At 37.9% G+C, this 25,277-nt stretch overlaps 1 protein-coding gene across 1 annotated transcript in view; it reads left to right on the top strand.

Annotated features, from left to right (window-relative positions):
* MARCHF5 (membrane associated ring-CH-type finger 5) overlaps window positions 1-24,994 on the top strand; it is a 44,030-nt gene extending 19,036 nt beyond the window's left edge. Inside the window, exons 3-6 of the mRNA XM_070432702.1 lie at window positions 12,822-12,952; window positions 23,267-23,450; window positions 23,576-23,742; window positions 24,191-24,994. Of these exons, the coding sequence (XP_070288803.1) occupies window positions 12,822-12,952; window positions 23,267-23,450; window positions 23,576-23,742; window positions 24,191-24,307 (599 nt within the window). The 3' untranslated portion in view covers window positions 24,308-24,994. The remainder of the gene's footprint in view (window positions 1-12,821; window positions 12,953-23,266; window positions 23,451-23,575; window positions 23,743-24,190) is intronic.
* Window positions 24,995-25,277: the final 283 nt, after the last annotated feature.

Below are 25,277 nucleotides of genomic sequence, written 5' to 3'. Positions count from 1 at the left end.
TTTTATTGGCCTAACATGATGAATGTTCCATGTGTGCTTGAGAAGAAAGTGTATTCTGCTATTGTTGGAAGGAGTTGCCGTTTTATAAATATCTAGTTGGTTCATAGTATTTTCAAGTCCTCTATTTCCATGTGGCTCTTTTACCAATCCTTAGTTGAAAGTGGGATATGAAGTCTTCCACTTTAGTTAATTATCTATTTCTCCAATTCCTCCCATTTTTTGCTTCATTCATTTTGGGCTTTGTTGTTAGGTGCATATATTTTCCTAATTGTTTTATCTTTTTTTTTTTTTTTTTTTTTTTTTAGTTCTATCTTGATGGATTGTCCCTTTTACCGATATAAAATGTCCTTCTTTGTTTCTACTAACAGTTTTTGTCTTTGAGTCGATTTTAACTGTAAAATTGACTTTAAGTGTAGGCACTCCCTCTCTCATGTCTTAATACATTAGTGGTAAATTCTTAGGTTACTTTCAAGTGAAATTTTTATTACAGTTTTGTTATTTCTTTATTGTTCTCAACAAAGCATCAATTTAAAATTATGTATAGAGTTGAAAATAACTAACAATCACCCTCAAAAAATGGTTGTAAGCCCAGACGGCGTGGCTCAATGGTTGAGCGTTGACCTAAGAACCAAAAGGTCACAGTTTGATTCACGGTCAGGGCACATACCTGGGTTGTAGGCTCAGTCTCCAGTGGGGGCCTGCAGGAGGCAGTAGATCAATGATTCCCTCTCATCGTTGATCTCTCTCTCTCTCTCTCTCTCTCTCCCTCTCTCCCCCTCTCCCTCTCCCTTTCCTCTCTGAAATCACTACAAATATATATATACTAGAGGCCCGTTGCACAAAGATTCACGCAATAGGCCTTCCTTCCCCTGACTGCCGGCACCAGTTTTCCTCCGGCACCTGGGACCCAGGCCTTTGGTCTGGCCGCAGCAGAGAAGCCAAGCCTCCTCAGTCTTAAGTCATCTTCAGTCTTTGCTCAGTGCCTGCATATGCAAATTAACCGCCATCATTGTTGGGTTACTTTGCATACTCATCCTGATTGGCTTTTGGGGGCATAGCGGAGTGATGACCAATTTACATATTTCTCTTTTATTAATGTAGATATTTTAAATGGTTGTAAAATGTTAAGTGGAGTGTAAAGCTTGGAAAGGAAAGATATTCACTAGGGATAATGAGGAGTGGTTCTTAGGAGAAACTTTTCTTTAAAAGTTTAGCAACAGAAATAATAGTTACAATTTTATTTTACAATAATATTAACAGGGAGCTCCACCTAGTGTGACTTAGTTGGTTAGAGCTCCATCCTGTGGACCAGAGGCTTCCGGATTCCATTCCTGGTCAGGGCACATACCCAGGTTGCAGATTCAATCCCCTGTTGGAGCATGTGCAGAGTCTCTCTCTCTCTCTCTCTCTCTCTCTCTCCCCCTTCCTCTCTAAAACCAATTAAAAAATAATGATAATAGTGATATCAATAGCTATTATTTTCTAACAGTCTACTACTATTTGCCAGACACTATATGTTGGTCACTTTGCCTATATTACTTTATTTAAGCCTCTCAAAAGCATAGTAGATATTGTTTCTTTTTTTATTTTTTATTTTTTTTTAATTTTTACAGAGAAGAAGGGAGAGGGATAGAGAGCTAGAAACATCGATGAGAGAGATCAATCAGCTGCCTCCTGCACAGTCCCCAGTAGGGATGTGCCCGCAACCAAGGCACATGCCCCCGACCGGAATCGAACCCGGGACCCCTGAGTCCGCAGGCCGACGCTCTATCCACTGAGCCAAACCAGTTCGGCTAGATATTGTTTCTTATTTTACAAATAAGAAAAACAGAGTCACCAAATTTATTTAATGGAAGCCCATGGGCTTTTAGCAAGTAAATGAAGGAGCCAAGATTTTAAATTGCTAAATTTCTTGTTACTGTCACTCAGTGAGACTGCTACCAGGCCACATATGAATAAGAAGTAGTTTTATGTACCATAAAAGGAAGTAGGGATAATGTTAATTTGAATATCTTTTAGATACTATTAATGAATAACATGGATGGTATACTCTTTTCTTTGTCTTGATATTTGCCCTGCTGGAAATGGAAAGGAATAACAAATATGTGAAACAAAGTGTGCAGCAACTACAATATCTCATAATCAGTATTTCCTTTAACTATTTTAAATGTTTGAGTTTACTTTATGTATTTTCCCTCCAGATAATGCATTCACATGGACCAAAATTCAATGAAAAGTCTTTTTATCAGGCCTTCCAGCCATGATGCCAAGTACTTTTCTTGTTACAAATCTCTGGTGTTTTATTCTAGGGTGTTTCTCTTTTCTCTCTCCCTCCCCTCCTTCCCTGTCTTCCTCCCTCCCTCCCTCCCTACAAACACACACACACACACACACACACACACACACACACACAATCTGCAAACTTTAGGGTAGAGTTAAAAGAACAAACAATGGACAGGGAAATACCCAGAGATTGGTTAGGTCTCATTGATGAGATTTTGAGTTGGTTGTGTGTTTTTTGCAGAATATTTCATAGATGGTCCTGTGTACTTATTACATCACAACATGAAACATATAATGTACACTTGTCATACAAAGAAGAGACATTATAATTAACACCTCAGAAATACAAAGGATCATAAGAGACTTTTTTTTAACAATTATTTGCCAACAAATTGAATAACCTGGAGGTAAAGCATAAATTCCTATAAACATACAGCCTGCCAAGACTAAATCATGAAGAAATCGAAAATGTGAACAAAACAATAACAAATAAGGAGGTCATAAACCTCCAACAATGAAAAGCCCAGGACCAGATGGTTTCACTGGTGAATTCTACCAAACTTTTAAGGAAGAATAAATGCCAGTTCTTCTCAAACTCTTTAAAAATTGAAGAGGAGAAAATACTGCCAAACTTATTTTATAAGTCCAGCATTACCCTGATACCAAAACCAGATAAGGACACTACAAGAAAACTACAAGCTAATATCCCTGATTAATATAGATGGGAATTCTCAACAAAATACTAGTAAACCAAATTCAACAGCACATTAAAAGGATCATACATCATGGTGAGGTGGAATTTATACCTGGAATGCAAAAATAGTTTACTACAGCCCTAGCCGGCTTGGCTCAGTGGATAGAGCGTCAGCCTGTGGACTGAAGGGTTGCAGGTTCGATTCCGGTCAAGGGCATATGCCTGGGTTGCAGGCTCGATCCCCAGTGGGGGGCATGCAGGAGGCAGTGGATCAATGATTCTCTCTCATCATTGATGTTTCTATCTCTCTCTCCCTCTCCCTTCCTCTCTGAAATCAATAAAAATATATTTTAAAAAAAATGGTTTACTACAAATGAATGTGATACACCACATTAACAGAATGAAAGATGAAAATTATATCATTATCTAATAGATGCAGAAAAAGCAACAAGTTGGGAATAAAAGGAACACTTCAACATAATAATGGCCACATACGATAAATCCATGGCTAAACATCATACCCAACATTGAAAGATCAAAAGCTTCTCTGCCAAGATCAATAAGACAAGGGGCATCCATTTTCACACTCCTATTCAACATAGTATTGGAAGTCCTAGCCAGATCAACTAGGCAAGAAAAAGATATAAAAAGCATCCAAATCAGAGAGAATGAAGTAAAACTGTCTTTGTTTGCAAATAATATGATCTTATATGTAGAAAATCCTAAAGACTATCCCCCCACCCTCCACCCCCACCCCCCCCAAAAAAAAAACTTGTTAGCCTGGCTGTGGTGGCTCAGTGGTTGAGCGACAACCTATGAACCAAGGGGTCATCAGTTCGATTCCTGGTCAGGGCACATGCCCGGGTTGTGGGCTCGATTCCCAGTAGGGGACCTGCAGGAGGCAGCCAGTCAATGATTCTCATCATTGATGTTTCCATACCTCTTTCCCTTTCTCTCTCTAAAAATCAGTAAAAACATTTTTTTTAAAAAAGGTGTCTTTCACATTAAAAAAAAAAAAAACTTGTTAGAACCAATAAGCTAATTTAGTAAAGTTGCAAGATACAAAATCAACATACAAAAATCAGTTGTATTTCTATATACTAACAATACGTTATCTGAAAAATAAATAAAGCCAGTTCACATAATATCAAAAGAAATAAAATGCTTAGGAATAAAACAAAGTTACAAGACATTGGTACAAGAAATGAAGAAGACACAAATGGACAGATACCCCATATTCATGGATTAGGAAAAATTAATGTTAAAATGTTCATTCTACCCAAAGTCATATATAGATTCAATATAACCCCTACTGAAATTCCAATGGCATTTTTCACAGAAGTAGTAAAAATAATCCTAAAATTTATATGAAACCACAAAAGAATTCAATTAGCCCAACCAATCTAGAGAAAAAAGAACAAAGCTGGAGGCATGACGCTTTCTGATTTCAAACTATAAAACTACTAGAGACCCGGTGCACAAAATTCGTGGGGGGCGGGGGGGCGTTCCCTTCAGCCCAGTCTGCATCCTTTCCAATCTGGGACCCCTTGGGGGAGGTCCAACTGCTGGTTTATTGGGCCTAAACCAGCAGTCGGACATTCCTCTCACAATCCTGGACCGCTGGTTCCTAATAGCTCACCTGCCTGGCCGGCCTGGTTGCCCCTCACTGCCTCTGCATGCCAACCTGGTCTCCCCCAACTGCGACCCCCCTGCTGGCCTAGTCACCCCACGCAGCCTGCTTGTTCAGTCGTTTGGTCGTCCCTCACTAACCCCCTCTGCCGGCCTGGTCGTAGGCAGCCATCTTGTGAGGGCGTGAGGGTTAATTTTCATATTACCTCTTTATTATATAGGATATTACAAATGTCTAGTAATCAAAACAATGTGGTACTGGTATAAAAACAGATACAAAGGCCAGTGGAGCAGTATCAAGAGCCAAGAAATAAACCTCTGCATATGTGTTCAACTAATATTTGAAAAGGGAGCCAAGAATACTCGATGAGGAAAGAAAGTTTCTTCAATAAATGGTGTTGGGCAAACTGGCTATTCACATACAAAAGAATGAAATTGGACCTCTATCTTTATACCACTCATAAATTTAAGAATGGAATAATGACTTAAATTTAAGACATGAAACTGTAAAACTTCTAGAAAAAAAGAGAGAAGCTTTTGACATTGGTCTTAGTAATGAGTGTTGGATATACACCAAAAGTACAAGTACCAAAAGCAAAAATAAATAAGTGGGACTACGTCAAACTGAAAAGCTTCTGCACAGCAAAATAAACAATCAGCAAAATGAAAAAGCACCCTATGAAATAGGTAAAGATATTTGCAAACCATCTAAGCAACTCAACTCATAGCAAACACACACACACAATCATTAAAAAATGGACAAAGGACTTGACTAGACATTTTTTCCAAAGAAGTCATACAGATTGCCAACCAGTGTAAAATAATCCTAAAATTTATATGAAACCACAAAAGAATTCTATTAGCCCAACCAATCTAGAGAAAAAAGAACAAAGCTGGAGGCATGAAAAGATGCTCGACATCACTAATCATCAGAAAAATGCACATCAGCTACTCTTTCAAAAACAGTAAACTAAGTTAATAAGCATGATAGAACTCTGAGCTAAGATGTATGTTTGAGAAAAAACTGGTATATGGCTCTGGTATAAAAACAAAACTTTCGGGAAATTCTCATGTAGGAAATAAAGGATAGATGCTTTTTGCTTAAAGGTCTGGGACAAGGAAGAGGAGGAAAATTCATGGAGCCAGGAAATCTTGATTGTTACTGCATAACACTAAGTACTCTATTAAGAGCTTCTTTTACTTTATGTTAATTTTCGCAAAAACAGGTAGATATCTTCATTGAACAGATGCAGAAATTGAGGTCTGGAAATATCAGTTTGTCCAGATTCACACAGCAGACCCTACATAATTCTTACCCACCTTGTTATGTTGCCTTCTAAGGAGTCTAATAGGAGCTCCTGTAATGAAAATGAAACTGTAATGTCAGGTTGACTTTCCTTGAGGTTATGGTTAAGCTGAACTTCATGATATCCTTGGTTATTCTCTAAAAAGTAGTTTTCCTTACTAATAAAAGTAATTATCATAATGGAAAACTTGAAAACTGTAGGTATGTTTAAAGAAAATGTTTAATTTTTTATGTAGTAACTAACATTGTTATCTCTTTTTTTTTGGTGTTTCTTTCATTACACTTTGAACTTTTTCAGCTTTTTATTTTGAAGTTCAAAGAATTGAATATCTTAGGTATGGTTTTCTACAAAAAGCAGACGAAACTTGTCTTTCTTCTAATAAGTTTTAATGTTTCTTGATCCTTTCCTAACTTAACTCCTATATTAAGCTTCTCTAAATTTGATACTTTTTCTTTCTTTGTATTCGCTTTGGATACGAAATCTTGTGGATTCTATTCTAGTTTATTCTAACTTTAAATCTGTTATAAGATTAGTTTTCTCTAACTAGCTCTTTTATATTGTGTCTTGTTCTTCAAAGATCTGGTCAAGGTTTCTATCAAATAACCCCCACCTTACTGGTATACCAACTTTTAAAAAATATATAAGCCTTTTGAATAAAGTCGTTTAGCTAGTTAAAGGTCTTTTAGCATTCTCCCTCCCCAGATTATCAACTTCAAGTCTAGGTTAAGATTCACTTCTGTTCATTAGTAAATACATATGGCAATTTAAAAACTCTTTAATCTTAATATTTCATTACCATGTATCTGTATAGTTTGTACCATACTATCATACATTATTAACTTTGCCTTAAAATTTTTCAGTTGTTTAATGTGAATTTATTGTTTGTCCCTAACTAGATTATAGGCTCCTTGGAGGCAGAGGCCTTTATTTTAATACACAGTAAAATATTATGTGTACAATAGGTGCTTAATAAGTACTTAGTAGTTGACCTTATAACCCACAAATATGCTATGGGCTATTCTACTCTAAGAATAAATTTAAGTTTTCCCTTGGCACAAACTGTAATTATAAAAGAACTGCTATGATGCTCTTTAGTTACTATTCATGGTGATAAGCTATGTATATACACATGGAGGAATAGTACTCATTTGCTTGGACTCTGGGTCTTTTATTATTCAAGCTTGTTTGGTTTTTGTTTTGTTTTGGGAGATTTTTGATCAATTATTAGATTAGTTTTCTAAAAAATTGTCCAAGAACAACATATCCTTTCTTCCTGTTTACAGTCTGATGACTAACTTGTTATCAAGCAATGTAACTTAGCAGGGTGTTTGTTCTTACATAAAAATGGTCAACTCTCAACCTACAAGTAGAGCAGTCAAAGATGAAATTTACATAAGCTTGTCTGAGGCTTCTTAGACCTCACCTCCAAAGTTAAGTTAAAAACAGTGTTGAATGCTAGGGAAAGAGTTAAAACTCTTTACTGTCCCATGAGGATTCCCACATACTTTTAATTGAGTTGGTTGCTGTGATATTATTTCATGTCCTCAATGAAATCCACATTTGTTGATTTGGGACCATATAATTAATACCTTTTTTAAAAAATTCTTTTTCAACAATGGATTGAGTCAAATACTTGCCGCAGTGCTACAGCTAGTTCCTATGCCATTATATTCTGGTGCTCTATAGAACAGGCCAAAGTGCCCTGATGTACTGCCAAGTACCATGTGCTGAGATAGCTGTGGCCTAGAGAGTCCTGAGAGTGATGCCTGCCAATCATCATCAAAAAGCAATTTTTAAGCACCTATCTGTACATGGTTCTATCCTAGGCACTGTACAAAACGAGTTAAACAGACATGGCCCCTGCCCCCTGGGAGTTTTCAGTCTAAGATGATGCTGACATGGACAGACATAAAGGATATTGAGACAACTGAACAAACATTGAACAAGAACATAAAGTACTAACATTATGCCCAAGCAAAGGGGTAAGTGCATTTTGTGGAATAGTGTGTAAAGGAAGCCTCTTGGGACATGAATAGGGTGGGTAGAGCAATTAAGTCAATCAACCTCTATCAGGTTAGGTTAGTTTTCACTGGGTAGTTGGGTTTGCATACAGGCTCAATCAAAATAGAGCCAGGACATTCCAGAAACAGAGTGCAACAAAAAGAAGACTTGGAGCAAGAAGAGAAGTTTAAACCTATATTGTTGGACTCTTGGCCTCCCAAACTTGCAGTTCTGAATGGTTCTGAATCTGAAAATAGGGCTGATGTTTTGACTTAGCAAGTTGGCATTTAAGTTGGGTCAGGGCAAAATTGTTTTTTTCAATGCAAAGGAAAAAACAGCACAATAAAAACCTGAAAACTTGAGTAGCTTTTTGCTTGTTGATTCTCTTTAAATCATTGGCCACTTAATAGAAATCTTGGAGTTCATGGGAGCTATAATCTTCTTAATTATCTTATGAATTACCTAAAAATGCTCATTAAATTATGTTCTGTGTTAGAAACTATAGCACTCATAACATAGAAATTATTTTTCAGGAATTGGTCAGGGTATCCATCCTTGAAAAAGGTCCTAGGAATTCTGGGTATTATTGTAAGTAGTGCCAGCAGATCTTGAATGCTAAGTATTGCCTGCTCTTAGTTCATTAATTTTGTATCTTCCAAGATATGCCTTTAATACCATTCATACACATAGACTTGAATTTAAATCGCAGCTGTAGCAAATCTGTGTTCATAGTGTCTGTCCAATAAAACTCACTACTACAGTGGTTCTCAACCTTCTGGCCCTTTAAATACAGTTCCTCATGTTGTGACCCAACCATAAAATTATTTTCGTTGCTACTTCATAACTGTAATGTTGCTACTGTTATGAATTGTAATATAAATATCTGATATGCAGGATGGTCTTAGGCAACCCCTGTGAAAGGGTCGTTTGACCGCCAGAGGGGTCGCGACCCACAGGTTGAGAACCGCTGCACTACTGCTTTTTCAGTAGACATGGACTTAGGAGTTTCCCCAGTAGTTCGCAGCTCACTATTTGATGTCATTCATATCTGAAATGTGAAAATTTGAATTTATCCAAAATATTAGTGTAGTTATTTTCTTCACAAAAGTTTTCTTTTTAATCCTCACCTGAGGATATGTTGTTTAATTGATTTTAGAGAGAAAGGGAGAGAGAAACAATCGGTTGCCTCCCCATACGCACCCCGACCCAGAATCAAACCTACAACCTGTTGGTGCATGGAACAACACTCCAACCAACTGAACCACCCGGCCAGGCCAAAAGCATTTTTATTGTAAGAAAGAATTCACAATGGATTTCCTTTTAATTGTCATCCATGTGTAACTACAATACTATTGAAAACGTAAGTAGCGAAGCCCACTAAGGCATTAAAAATTCATTGTGCCTTTTTAAAATATTGAAACCTTTTTATGCCCTCACATATTTAATTTATAAAGTATATGTATTCATATTTTTTCCTCCCCATTAGAATTAAGGTTTTTAAGGGCTGGAGACACGCCTTTCCTTACTTGCAGTAACTCTTTGTGTTGTAATATGACAATAAGAATCTAGTTGCTATTATTATTTTCCTTTTGTGACCCCAAGTCATGGGGTAGTAGCACATGATAAGCTTCCTAATAGGCAGGGTATGATTTTAGGGACTGTCATCCAGAGGACTTCAGTGATTGTTGTTATTCACCAAATATCTTGCTTAGATAATCTTAAGTTCTCAGAAATACCTCCTCTGGGTGGCAGCTTATTATTCTAATGGCATATTTACCATTAGACATTTAATCTTTCTTTTAATTATTGAACTAATCTTGGACTACTCTATCTGGAAGAGCCTTGAGAAGTTTAGACAAAATAAACTTAAGACAAAGCCTAGACAGAATTTTGTCAGAAAAACTAAGGGCCATAAAATTCAGCCAGTGTCTTCATTTAATCCAGCATATCTTTTGCTTATGAACCAAAGAGTGAGTAGAAATTTTCCAAAATGAAGAGTGAAGATTTTGTTTGCTTTTGCATGTGCAAAAAGAATTCACGCCTAATGATTCAGCAAGAAAATTGAGCTCATTTTGTTAAAACCTGACATTGTTAAAGGAAAGCTATTCAAACATCTTTAAATTGTCTATGTTCATGATAGATAAAAGTGGTAGTGATGGATTACTTTTTAGAATTATGTTTTTGTCCAAATGGTGGATTGTTTTTTAGGAATTAAATTGCTTTACTACATCAGTAGATAATTCCAAGTATACTGTTAAAAAAGAGGAAGGAAAGAAGTTACATTGGAAGCATGTAAAAACCTCTTTCCATATAAATTCTGATTCTGACTGGTAGGAAATAGTTTTTTAACGGGCTCTGGACAGAATAATGAAAAAGGAAGATCTAAAAATTTTCTTTTTTGAGCTTTTGTTCTAATTCAGGAGTCACTGAACTTTTTTCTGTTAAAAAATATCCAGCCATGCTCCAATAAAACTTTATTTACAAAAACAGGCAGCCAGCTGGGCCATAGTTTCCAGCCCCTGTTGTAATATGTGGAAACAGTTAATAAGTACATTAGAGTATGTTAGTGATAAGTGCTTTGGGAAAAGAAAACTAGAGCAGAGTAATCAAATGGGTATAGTGAGGTGTATGTTGGCAGGGTGGGCGGGCCTCACTGAGATCAAGAAGAAGAAGAAGAATCAGTAAAGGAGACTAAAAAGTTAGTGACTGGTAAGATGGAAAGAAAACCAAGAGATGGTGATACCCTGGACGCAGTGAAGAACCATATACTAGTAGTAGGAAGAAGAAGAGGGGACTATCTGTCAGCTGTTGCTGATAGGCTAAATAAGAGGAAAGCTGAGATTGGATTTAGCTGTGCACAGGTTATTAGTGACCTTGATGAGCAATTTTGGTAAGTGGGTTCAAGAAAGAATTGAATGAGTGAAAACAAAGTAAGTCTTTTGGAGAATTTTGTTGCACATGGAGAAGTGGAGGGGGCGGGGAGGATCAAGTGAAGAGTTTCTTTAAGATAGAAGAAATAATGACATGTTTGTTTGGAAATCATCCAACAAATAGTAGGGGGAAATGATGTGGGAAAGGAGAGAATTGATGGAGCTGTGGTTTTGAGTTGGAGAGGGGATGGGATCTGGTAGATGAGTACATGTGCTGTAGCGTCTGATGTTCTCATGTGGCTTTAGTTTTCTAATTAAAAAAATTATCAGTAGAGAATAGGAAAGTTGAAGTATTGTCTTTAATTTTTAATACCAGCATTTGAGGGATCTTTGGTGACTCACTAAAATAACTTTTAAAAATATTTTTTTATTGATTTTGAGAGAGAGAGAAACATCGATGTGAGAGCCAAACATCTATCAGCTGCCGCCTGCATGGGAATCAAGCACGAAACCTGGGCATCTCCCCTGTCTGGGAATCAAACCAGCAACCTTTTAGTACACGGGATGATGCCCAACCAACTGACCCACACTGGCCAGAGCTAAAATGACTTCTATTGTGCCTTCTGAGGGAGTTTTAAACTTAACCCAGCAAATTTGCATATTTTAAGGGTTAAACCTTACATTATGAGATTAAATAATCATGCATGTAATGCCTGTGGCACAACATTTGGTATCATGTAGACACTCAAGAAATGATAGCTATCATTAGAGGACGTAGAATCCGTATGCACTGAATGCACTAAACTAGGCTTACTTTATCTATTTGGTCCCCAAAGATAATCTTATAATTTTAAATGTTAGGTAAGTTAGAATTTGACAATAGTAAAATAAATATGCTAAATTTAAATCAATAGATCCTTTGGCGTCTCTCCAAATGTTCCTTCTACTTTACAGTGTGATCTCTCTTTGTGATTTAGTGATATTATTGGCTCCAGTGATCAGAGGCTCCAAAGATGAATGCTTGTTCTTATGCGGTCATTATTTTATCATTTTGCTATGTTAATTTCTTTGTACAGTGCAAATAAATTATTTTTGTGTATAGTATCCTCCTATAGATTGTAAGTTCCCGGAAGGTAGGTAATGACACTTGTACATTTCTAAGAAAATGACTCAAGTAATAGGTTGTATGTAGATGGTATTCAGTAACTTCTGATTACTAAATCAAGGTTTCATAATCCTGTGATTAAACTTAGATATTCAGTTCTAAATTTAGGCCTTGCTCCAATTCAGGACTAAAACCCTTCCACTGCTCTGGAAAATTCTGGAGCCAAATTTTGTTATTGTGCTAAATGGTTGTTAATTAGAATACCTCCAAATGTAGCTATCCCAAATAAATTCCAGAGGGAGGTAGTAGTCAAATTTCACAGTTAAGCACATAATAATAGAAGCACAATTGGCACACACAGCTGTTGAAATGTCATAAAAACTGGTGTTATGATAACTAAAAGAAGTTATTAGAGAATAATACTCAACTAATGATAGCATATTGAAAATCAAAGTAAGATAGATTGACTTTGTGTAACTATGCCTTAGTTACTTTCACTGGCTGTATCAAGAAAGTAATGATTGAAGTCAAAGAAGTGATACTCTTAGCAAATACTAGAGAATCTAGTTGTGGCCAAGAACTGTTTGGGAAGGGCAAGCTGAAACAGCTATTTCATTCTGTAGTAGCCAATGTAATTATTAAGAGAAGTGAGAGAACTACTTCTTTTATAAGCAGCAACTATGAGGCTTTAATCGGGTTGCTGCTAAAGAAAAAGTTTAAAGGGGCTATATTTAAATTCAGGAAGTAACATTTAGCTATTCATGCAAAAGACTGAGAAATTCTAAATCTATTCAAATCTGGATTTCAATCACATTTATTAAAGTTATTTCTAAAGCATCAGAACAACCATCAGATATATGGGAAACACTGAAAAAGTAATTTTAAAAAATCTGTCCTGTGTTGAAACTTTGCTTGTTTTCTTTGTATCATAGGTCCAGTTGTGTACGTCTTGGACCTTGCAGACAGACTGATCTCAAAAGCCTGTCCATTCGCTGCAGCGGGAATCATGGTTGGCTCTATCTATTGGACAGCTGTGACTTACGGAGCAGTGACAGTAATGCAGGTTCACTATTTTACTTTATTCAATTACATTACCTCTTTTTTCTTTCTTTTTTTTAATTTCAAAGAGGAAGGGAGAGGGATAGAGAAACATCAATGAGAGAGAATCATTGATTGGCTGCCTTCTGCATGCCCCCTACTGGGGATCAAGCCCAAAACCTGGTCATGTGCCCTGACTGAGAATCGAACCATGACCTTCTGGTTCATAGGTCAGTGCTCACCCAGTGAGCAACACCAGCCAGGGCAAGGAGTTTTAAATTTTATTTTGAACAAGTAATAACTTTCTTGTGATCTAAAAATAAGAAAGTATATAAAAAGCTGTTTAGTGTCCAGAATTGCCACAATTTATAACCAGTGTCTTATTGATTAGAAAATTTGTTGCTTCCAGTAACTGTTGATGAAGATTAGAGACTTACATTTTAAGGTTTAGTCCCAGGCCCTTGACTCTTCTCTCTATATCTCGTCCTTAAAGATTTTCAGTTATCATCTCTGGTTTTTTGTGTTCTGATCTATGTCTTTTGCCCTAATCTTTCCTCATATCCACTTCTACAATAGCAGCATGACCCTTCTCCTTAAAAAGGACTTCTTATGACCTCACTGTCAATATTATGAAATCAAACTTGTCTTTCTCAATTTAAAACCTAAATTTAGTCCCTATAATTTATTTATACTTTTTATTCCTATTGTTATTTTTTCACCTACTCAATTTATAGCCTACATTCTTAGCTTTTAACTTTCTACTACATAGCCCTCCCTATATGCAGTCCACTGACCAAGTCCAAGCATTTTTCATTTTGATGTCTTACATCAGTGGCTTCCTTTCCACAGTTTTTACCTCATGATTTCTTGTCATTCTCCCATCATAACCTGGATGGCTAAAGGAGCCTCATGATTAGTTTTCTAACTTCATTTTCTTCTATCAACCTATCCTTTCAAATGAATCTTCCTAAAATAATACCTTCAACCTCTTACTTCAAGCTTACCATCTCTTCTGCCTTAAGTACTGCTTCTTAAAAGTAGCACCTAGATTGGTTAAGCATTTCATAAGTAACTCAATAAACACACTTATGTTTATAAATGCTATAATTTGTTTTTCTTTCATATAAATTAGTGCATGGAAGAAAAAGGGAGTTAAAGCAAGTCCTCAAGTAGTGTTTCATTCAACATCATTTTGTTATGTTGATAAAATACTGTAGAAACTTAACTCTTGTTTATATCAATTATCGTATGGTAAAGTTAGTTTCATTATTCATCATTTCAGTTAAAAGTCACAGAACCGCCCTGACCAGTTTGGCTCAGTGGCTAGAGCGTCAGCTGTGGACTGAAGAGTCCCAGGTTTGATTCTGGTCAAGGGCATGTACCTTGGTTGCGGGCACATCCCCAGTAGGGGGTGTGCAGGAGGCAGCTGCTCCATGTTTTTCTCTCATGGATGTTTCCAACTCTCTATCCCTCTCCCTTCCTCTCTGTAAAAAATCAATAAAATATATATATGTTTTTTTAAAAAGTCACAGAACCTGCCCTAGCTGGTTTGGCTCAATGGATAGAGTGTTGGCCTGCAGACTGAAGGGTCCCAGGTTCGATTATGGTCAAGGGAACATGCCTGGATTGTGGGCTTGATCCCCAGTAGGGGGTGTGCAGGAGGCAGCCGATAGATGATCCTCTCATCATTGATGTTTCTGTCTCTCCCTCTCCCTTCCTCTCTGAAATCAGTAAAAATATATATTTTTAAAAGTTACAGATCCTGTTGACACCATTAAAGTGAGGACTTACTGTATATATGTAATATTCCAAAAATTGCACATAATCTGTGTATGTCAGGGTCCATAGTAAGCAGCCTTTCTGAAGTTGCTCCATCAATAGCCATGGTGAGACAGTATTAAAAGCCTTCTTCATAAAATCTTGATGACACCCAAAAATCTGGATATAGTCACTGGAATGAATCACAGATAGTAAGATGTCATTTGTGGTGAGTGTGGTGGATAAAGATTGAGAACCACTGATTTGTAAAAGATCCCATTTTCTTAACCTGCTTTGTTATGCAGAGTCCTCCATAGTCTTACTTCATGCTGCTTTGAGAGCCTGTTGGGTTGTCTCCTCCAACCCATCCTTATGTGTTTAGTTGTTGTTGTTGTCTCTGTCCTTTGGCTTATGTCCCTGTCTCATACCTGTGCTTCCAATTCCCTCTCTGCTAATTCAAATCTAAACCCTCCTTTCAGGCTTAGTTCAGCCACTTTTTCTCCATAAAACTTGCCCACTGTGGTTTCTTCTTCCTCTGCATTGGTGACATTTTTTATTCCTCAAATGGCAGGTAATTTTGTGCTGACCTACATAAAATTTATATATTTCTTATATAGATTACCTAAGTTATTAACCTTTCCTTACTTTTCCTGTTAGAAGGTAATTTGCTTGAAAGTAGAGACTATCTTACACACATGTATTCCTATGTAGCATATAACAAAGACTAACACTTTAACATTTTCATGAATATTGATTTTTTATATGATCAGTTCTATCAGGTGTAACAGGATTACTTATTTTCTAACCAATAGATCGTTTCTAATCATGATTATCATTACATCATTAGATCAAGGAAGTTCAGGACAATTCTAGGACTGAGAAAACTTAGAGCAGATTTTACATTATTTGATGTACAAATACATTACAGCTGTATATTTGTTACAGATGAGAAAACAAGGCCCTCTAAGACTGATTTCTCTTAAGACCTAAATGACTATAAGAAATGGGATGGCTCTTTTTGAGAAAAAGACTTTAACTCAATCTTAAAAGATTTTTGATAATTAATGCGACACTTCAACAACAGGAGTCAATTAAGGAATATAGTTTGTATCCTCCAAAAAGGGCTACTAGTTGTATCATGACATTTTGAACAATATTGGTATGATTCAGTCAAAAAGTTAACACTGAGTCTGCGTAAAATATAAAACAAATTGAAAGCCTTGATCCCCATCCTCAAGGAACATAGTCTAAGACAAGATGGACAAAAATGAACAACTGGAGAACAGTTAAATGGTTCCAAAAACAATTGTGATGAGCGTAGAAACTACATAAGCAGTATTGTATTCAGTAAAAGTAAAAAATCATTTGAAGTTATGAAAAAGGTAAGTCTTGAGCTGACCCTTGAAGGAAATAATTTGGATTGGTAGAGAGAAGAAATGATATAAGTATAGAGATTAAAATGAACATGATGGTTAATCGTGACAGTAAAGAAAAAATCTTTTTTTTTTTTTAAATATATTTTATTGATTTTCTACAGAGAGGAAGGGAGAGAGACAGACAGTCAGAAACATCGATGGGAGAGAAACATCGACCAGCTGCCTCCTGCACATCTCCCACGGGGGATGTGCCCGCAACCCAGGCACATGCCCTTGACCGGAATCGAACCCAGGACCCTCCAGTCCGCAGGCCGACGCTCCATCCACCGAGCCAAACCGGTTTTGGCAAGAAAAAATCTTAAAATTATGATAATACACATATATTAGGTGTTATCATTTAGAAATAAACTTTACATGTACTATCTCACATGAAAACATTTTTTTTTTTAAGCTCAGAAATAAGAGAGATTTACTGTGGACAGTAGGTAGTACTATGTGTTACTGAAGAGCATTAGGAAGATTTTTACCTACTCGTTAGGGAATGTGCCATCAGCAGTATTTAGGGTTTTCTCTTTAACACTTTGCTGTTACTTTTCCTTTTGTTCTCTTATTACTATGAAGTAAATCAGATTAAGGAATCACAACTATTCTCTTTATTGTTGAAAGTATTATATGTCCCTTTATTTCCCCCCTTGCCCTCTGAACCCCCTACCCCCAAGCCTTCGCCACCCTGTTGTCTGTGACTATGAGTTATGCATATACACATATGAGTTCATTGGTTGATATCCCCGCCCCCCGCCCCCCCCCCCCCCCCCCCCCCGCCACCTTCCACCATCCCTGCCTTCTTCCCTTTGAGGTTTGACAGTCTGTTCAACATTTCTAGGTCTCTGGGTCTATTTTTGTTCATCAGTTTATGTTGTTCATTAGATTCGACATATGAGTGAGATCATGTGATAATCTTTCTCTGACTGGCTTATTTTGCTTAGCATAATGCTCTCTAGGTCCATTCGTGCTGTTGCAAATGGTAAAGGTTCTTTCTTTTTTACAGCTGTGTAGTAGTCTGTTGTGTAGATGTACCACAGCTTTTTAATCCACTCATCTGCTGATGGGCACTTAGGCCGTTTTCAAATCTTAGCTATTGTAAATTGCGCTGCTATGAACATAGGAGTGCATATATTCTTTCTGATGGGTGTTGCTAGTTTCTTGGGATATATTCCTAGAAGGGGGTTCACTGGGTCAAATGGTAGTTCCATTTTTAATTTTTTGAGGAAACTGTAAACTGTTTTCCATAGAGGCTGCACTAGTCTGCATTCCCACCAGCAGTGCACTAGGGTTCCCTTTTCTCCACATCCTCACCAACATTTGTCGTTAGTTGATTTGTTGATGATAGCCATTCTAACAGGTGTGAGGTGGTACCTCATTGTCATTTTGATTTGCATCTCTGGTGATTAGTGGTGACTTTGAGCATTTTTTCATATGACTTTTGCCCTTCTCTATGTCCATTTTGGAGATAGTCCCATTTATTTTTTCATGAACAAGTCATAGGTTCAATCTCTGTTAATTGTGAGGAACTTAAATAGGAACTTCACTTATATTTTTATTGAAAAGACAATAGTTCATTTTTCCCTAGCACTGGGCTGAAGACCTTTCAAGCACTGATGCATTTAATCCTTGCAAGAATCTTGTGTCATAGATACTATCAATTATTCCTTGTTTACAGGTTCAAAGAGTTTACATGTCCAGAACACACAGCAAGAGAAAGCATTAAGACTCCTGTCCCTGCCCTAGCCGGTTTGGCTCAGTGGATAGAGTGTCGGCCTGCGGACTGAAGGGTTCCGGATTTAATTCCAGTCCTGGGCACATGCTGCCCAGGTTTCGGGCTCAGTCCCCAATAGGGGGTGTGCAGGAAGCAGCCAGTCAATAGTCCTCTCTCATCATTGATGTTTCTATCTTTCTCTCCCTCTCCCTTCCTCTCTGAAATTAAAAAAAAAAAAAAAGTTAAAAAAAAATACACACACACAAAAAAAAACAGACTTCTGTTCCTAATCTTGGGCTCCTTAAGTGAAATCTGGTTGCAAAGGCAGTTAGAGCATTTTATTCTGGAACAATGGAACCTTAATATCCAACCTAGTTCCACTTTTGCATTTAGTATAAAGACATCCCCCATAAGCATTGTCCATTTTAATTACACTACACTTAATTATCCTAAATTCTAACTAAGAAAACCTGTTCATCACTGTTCCACCCTTTCATTTGAAAGTAGGGTTCTAATAGGCAGTGCTTTAAAAGATCAGGCTTTAATTAAAACTCTTAGCCTTTCAGCATTGGTGAACTGTAGACCTAACTGTATACGAAGATCTAGGTTGTAGCTCTTTAGCAGAAAAATGAAAAGAAAAACAAAATTTTTCTCTAAGCCTCCAACCCCTTAGGCCTTTATTTTATACTAGAGGCCTGGTGCACCGATTCATGCACCGGTGGGGTCCCTCAGTGTGGCCTGTGGGGATCGGCCGAAAATGGCAGTACAACTGCCACTCCTGCCTGCTGCTCCCACTCATTCTGGCCCCACTGCGGCTGCTGTGGGCTCACGCCCAGTCAGTCCCGATAGGGAGAGGCTCACGCAGCCGCAGCACCACCGGTGCTCGTCAGCCCTGAGCCCAGCATCTGGCACCCATCAGTCAGCTGAGCGGCACTCCAGCTGTGGGAGTGCACTGACCACCAGGAGGCAGCTCCTGCATTGAGCGTCTGCCCCCTGGTAGTCGGTGCACATCATAGCGACCGGTCAACTAGTTGTTTAATTGTTCAGTTGCTTAGGCTTTTATATATATAGATGTGGATAACAAACTCTTAGAGAAGGCATTCTATAATTCCTGAATCTCACTCCAAAATAGAAGTCTTAACTGTTTTTGCCCTTGCTGGTGTGGCCCAGTTGGTTAGAGTGTTGTCCTGTGCACTGAAGGTTCATGGGTTTGATTGCTGGTCAGGGCACATTACCCAAGTTGCAGGTTCCATCCCTGGTCAGGGTGTATATGGGAGGCAACTGATCGATGTTTCTCACATTGATGTTTCTCTCTCTCTCTCCCTCCTCTCCATCTCTCCCCCCTTTTCTCCCTCCCTCCCCTTATTCCTTCTTTCTCTCTCTCTAAATCAGTAAAAACATATCCTTGAGTAAGGATTTAAAATAATAATAATCTGCTTATATCATAGTGGCTGGATGATCATATACTTTAGACTCTAAAGTTTAGAGAGTGGTGTTCCCACCCACCCTGACATTTTCAGTACCCACCTGGCACCATACATCGTTATTGCAATATTACTGACTATATTCCCTGTGCTGTACTTTACATCCCCAGGACTATTTTGTTACTACCAATTTGTACTTTTTTTCTTAACATATTTGTATTGATTTCGGAGAGAGGAAAGGAGAGGGAGAGAAATAGAAACATCAATGATGAGAGAGAATCAGCCGCTCCACCCCCATCCCCTGCACATCCCCCACTGTGGATCAAGGCTGCAACCCAACAGTGACCTCCCAGTTCATAGGTCAAAGCTCAACCACTGAGCCACGCCTGCCAGGCCCAATTTATACTTCTTAATCCCTTCACCTTTTTCACCCAGTCCTTCTCCCTCCTCCCCTCTGGCAGCCATCAGACTGTACTGTTATCTCTAAGTCTGTTTCAAAAAAAACAATGTTTTTAAATCTTCCAGCATAAAACCAGAATGTACATGATCATACACAAAGTTTGCTGGTTTTCTATTGACCAAAGTTAAATGAGCCTCATTGCTTAATTCATCTTTGCATTTATTGCCCTTGAGTCTGACAGTAGTAGGTAGTGTACTACAGGTGTTAACACTATTCTGTTTTCTTTACGGCATTTATATTTGTCCCCTTGTTTGATTTGGTTGTTTCTTATCTCCAGAAGACATCTGTTTAGCTCACCACTTAACCCCCAGTACCAAGGCCTGTCTCTGGCACATAATCAGAGTTCAGTTGAATAAATGAATGCATGCATGCAAGTGCGCCTGCATGGTGAGCCTTAGCTTGAGCACAAAGCATCTCTCTGCTTTAGCTGTAACAGGTGGGACGGTGGGGCTTTGCTCACTGCCCTGTTTCCTTTTTTGTTTCCTCATTTTTAGACAATTGGTTGTAAGGTTTTAACTGCTATCCATGAAGAATAAACATACCTGAATATTCACTCTGCTTTGTGTTTTGTTTTTAATTTTATTATTTAAGGTATTACAAATAGTACATATGTCTTTTTTCTCCCCCATTGACTCCCCCCCCGCCCCCGCCCGCAGTGTCTTGTGTTCACTGGTTGTGCTTATATGCATGCATACAAGTCCTTCAGTTGATCTCTTACTCCCCCAACCCTCCCCTGTCTTCTGCTATAGTTTGACAGTCTGTTCAATGCTTCTTTGCCTATGTATCTATTTTTGTTCAACAGTTTATAATGTCCTTTATATTCCACAAATGAGTGAGATTATGTGGTATTTATCTTTCACGACTGGCTTATTTCACTTAGCATAATGCTCTGCAGTTCCATCCATGCTGTTGCAAATGGTAAGAATTCCTTCTATTTTACAGCAGCATAGTATTCCATTGTGTAGATGTACCACAGTTTTCTAATCCACTCATCTGCTGATGGGCATTTAGGCTGTTTCCAAATCTTAGCTATTGTAAATTGTGCTGCTATGAACATAGGGATGACTATATCCTTTCTGAATTGTGTTTCTGGCTTCTTGGGATATATTCCTAGAAGTGGGATGACTGGGTCAAATGGCAGTTCCATTTTTAATTTTTTAAGGAAACGCCATACTGTTCTCCACAGTGGCTGCAGCGGTCTGCATTCCCACCAGCAGTGCATGAGGGTTCCTTTTTCTCCACATCCTCACCAGCACTTGTCGTTTGTTGATTTGTTGATGATAGTCATTCTGGCAGGTGTGAGATGGTACCTCATTGTTGTTTTGATCTGCATCTCTCGGATGATTAGTGACTTTGAGCATGTTTTCATATGTCTCTTGGCTTTCTGAATGTCCTCTTTTGAAAAGTGTCTATTTAGGTCCTTTGCCCATTTTTTGATTGGATTGTTGATCTTCCCTTTGTTAAGTTGCTTTGTGTTTTAAACCCTAAATTCTAAACAGAATACATAACCCAGCAAACGAATTTTCACATGTGTTTGCTAACACTTTGAGAGTATTTAAATCACATTCAGTTATAACTTTAAAGTGACCATTATATTGAAAATAATAAAATGGTATAAAAATGGAATGTCCTAGAAAAGCATTATAGATAAAGATAGTCTCTTGGCTAATCTACTTTTGCTGCCAGTATTGGATTAGGTTTATGAAATATTTCGAGCCAGACTATTTCATTTTAGAGCAACTCAAGACAATCACCCTTTACATGCAAGATGTGAAGTTGCTAAGTTTCTACCTGGAGACACTGAAGAGTATCAGGTACTGATGCCATGGTTTTGGACCATTTGGAAGAGGCTAGCCTCCTGCCCTTTAATATTATATCTTAGAGAACTTAACCAAGTGCAAGTCTGGGTTATATCCCTGACTGAAATTTTAAAGGCACCTATTTCGGTTCTCTCCACATACTTTTATAAAGTATATTTACCTGGATGGAGACTGTCTTCCAGAATTTCAGTTTTCCCTGATCATTCTCAGCTTGACCTTATTTCACATCTTGTAGTCCACCTGAAAAAAGGGTGCTATAATAGCTGACATAAAGGGCATGTCATTTTTGAAAAAAAAACTCATGAGCTTTCTTTTCTGAGTAGTTTCTAGTCCTCCCTACCTCTTTTCCTCTTGCTCTTTGCCTGTCCTTTTTCCCTCCTTTCAGACTGAGTCCTTTCTGATCCTTTCTTCCTCAAGTGTGATCAGAAAAACTTACGTAGAGTCCTTTACAGTAGTGTCCTCCTATCAGGCTGTTGGCCTCACAGTGTGTTACCTGGGCGGGCTTCTGAAGTAGTCTCCCTCCTTCCCCTATTAACTGCCAAGAATAATCCCTCAGATAAATATTTTTAATTTGTGAGCAATTGAAACTTTTGGCTAAAGGGACATCATTTGAGACCTTTAAAAGAGAATTGCCAGGGAAATCGTCTAGTTAAAAATAAGCTCGCCAACAAAGTGGTGGTGTTGAGAGAAGTGTAAGGCTGATTGATCAGCTAGTGGAAAGGATTCTGCTGTGAGGGGAAGTATGGAGATTCACAAATGCCAATTAATCATGTACCTCTTGCCCCATGGCATCTACACCAATTGAGAAATAGCCTTAAGATCCAGAGGAGATGGGAAGTATTATTTTAGTTTCATTTCCCATAAAGAGGGCACTGGAAGTTCTAGATTGGAGACAATGACTGGAACCTGTAGCCAAAACTCCTTACAGCAGTACCCCAAACCTAGACCTTGGAATTGCATTTTTAGGAGAGTTAGGTGTGGAGAGCAAGCATTTAGCCAACCACAGAGATTTCACTATCCCAGACATCACCAGTGGGGAGAAAGAGCCAAAGAGAAGTGAGTTTTCAGGCTATCTCCTAAGGCAGTGATGGCGAACCTTTTGAGCTCGGCGTGTCAGCATTTTGAAAAACCCTAACTTAACTCTGGTGCCATGTCACATATAGAAATTTTTTGATATTTGCAACCATAGTAAAACAAAGACTTATATTTTTGATATTTATTTTATATATTTAAATGCCATTTAACAAAGAAAAATCAACCAAAAAAATGAGTTTGTGTGTCACCTCTGACACATGTGTCATAGGTTCGCCATCACTGTCCTAAGGTCCTGCCCCTTGCCTGGCTATGCCTACCTCCTAGTTAGGAAGAACAGGAAAACAGATCCTCTGCTAGAAGACAAATACAGCCTAAAGTAGCCCGGGCAAACCAAATCAGTTAAGAGGAATGGAAGCAAGAACCAGAAGTCCCCTCCCTCCATTCAAATGTAATAAATGTGGGTCAACCATTTTTAAAACGTGTTGCTATGTAATATGAAATCACTTGGGAGGTGCCCCCCCCCCCCACCTTGAACGAGACAATTATTATAAATAAATCTGGACTGATAGCTTTCCAGCTTATTTTTTAAGCTTTTTATTTCTATATTCTTTAGACATTTAGCATTTCCTCTAAAATGAATTGAGCTCGAGCATGCCACATCCCTTCATTAGCCAAGGAAATGATTCTAGCAAATGCTGTCTGTTTCACAGGTTGTAGGCCATAAAGAAGGTCTGGATGTTATGGAGAGAGCTGATCCTTTATTCCTTTTAATTGGACTTCCTACTATTCCTGTCATGCTGATATTAGGCAAGATGATTCGCTGGGAGGATTATGTGCTTAGACTATGGCGCAAATACTCAAATAAACTACAAATTTTGAACAGTATATTTCCAGGTAAGGCCCTGAATTGTGGTGGTAACAAGCATGCCAAATTAATCCTATGGAAGAAACCCTGTATACAAAGGTATCTTCGCTATGCTAATTTTTTGGCACTAATACCCTGCATTTTTTTTCTCTAGGGATTGGCTGTCCTGTTCCTCGAATTCCAGCTGAGGCTAATCCTTTAGCAGATCATGTCTCTGCCACCCGAATTTTATGTGGAGCCCTTGTCTTTCCTACTATTGCGACTATAGTTGGTAAACTGATGTTTAGTAGTGTTAACTCTAATTTACAAAGGACAATCTTGGTAAGATGGTTTTAATGTTACCTTTTTAAAGTAACTATACGAAAGAGAATGAATTGTATATTTGTTGTTGTTTTTAAAAAACCAATAAGACTATACAAATATTCTGGGGCTCCTCAATTTGATCCTCACTGTCATGTAATAGCAGTAAAATGGAAAGAGTCCACGGCAGTAGCGCTGGCCTTCCAGAACTGTGCTGTGGGTGACTTCTCTCCCGGGCTATGCAGGAATCCTCACACCATCCCTCTTGCAGCAAGGTTATGGTGAAGAGCTTCTGCTCTCAGTCAGGCTGCCTGGTTCAACCCTATCACATATATTGTCTTGCTGAGAAACAAGTTTCTTGACTTCTCTGTGCCTGTAGAATAAAGATAGTAATGGTAGCTACCTCAGTAAATTTATTTTGTTTCTCTAAATGTGCATTAGAAAAAGCTAATTTTCCTTTTTATTTTAGGGTGGAATTGCTTTTGTTGCCATAAAAGGAGCATTCAAGGTTTACTTCAAACAGCAGCAATATTTACGTCAGGCACACCGCAAAATTCTAAATTATCCAGAGCAAGAAGAAGCATAAAACTGTGACTTCCTATTGTTCTGCAGTCCTCTCATCCTTATGAGTCTGTTGTGTTGTTTTGATTCCATCATTAATGCACAGTAGTGGAGACTTGTGATAAACTGCTGCTCTCGTATTTTTAAGAAATAAAATAAAGAAAGCACTTAGGGCCGGAGAACTCCTCTCAGTAATCACGGAACCTAAGGATGTGATTCGTTTTCATTATTCTGTATGTACTTCTTTTATGGCAGTCGTCTGAACCATTACATTAGCATGGGAAACCTGGCTTTGTTCATATTTTCTTCAGACAGAAATGTAAGGATCAACCTGTGCAAATATTGAATGCACATGCTGTTTTATTCAAAGGCCTCTTTTGTACATGTTCATGTTCAGTGTTTTCTTAGAATTGGCAACTCAATGAAGGTACTGAGGACTTTTCTCACTGGCATAATTTGATTACATGTTGTAAACAGGAGTACATGTTAATATGAGGAAATGTAAATTAAATTACTTATAAATAAATAACAAACCAAAAATGTATGTAAACATTTAAATGATTATCTGAACAAATGCGATTTTGTTGTTTTTTTTTAACCCATGTGATGTCCTCCAAAATGTGTAAGGTAAAAGTTCACAGGGCTTCCAGATCACTTTTTCACTATTAAATATTATTTATATAATGTTGACATCTCATAGTTCTAAATGTAATTTTGACTCATGCAGTCTTAATTACTGTGTGTGTGTGTGTGTGTGTGTGTGTGTGTGTGTGTGTGTGAGAGAGGGGGGGGGACAGGTCCTTCCATCACTGGAGTAAAGTTTTTAAATCCATATTTCTAGAAATTAGAGCTGCCAGATTATAGTAGTTTGAGCACAGAGAACGATTTGCAAAAAATTCAATAAAGTTATTTTACTCTTCTCTTTCATTGATTCAGTTATTCAGGTATTTGCTGATCACCTCCTGTTTGCCCAGGCACTATGCTGAGTGCTGTGG

The sequence above is a fragment of the Myotis yumanensis genome, unplaced genomic scaffold (assembly GCF_028538775.1).
Source record: "Myotis yumanensis isolate MYYU_CA2020_CCGP unplaced genomic scaffold, mMyoYum1.0.hap1 SCAF_13, whole genome shotgun sequence".
Lineage (NCBI taxonomy): Eukaryota > Metazoa > Chordata > Mammalia > Chiroptera > Vespertilionidae > Myotis > Myotis yumanensis.
Note: the sequence above shows the minus strand (reverse complement) of the source record. Positions and strands in the feature narration are given on the sequence as shown.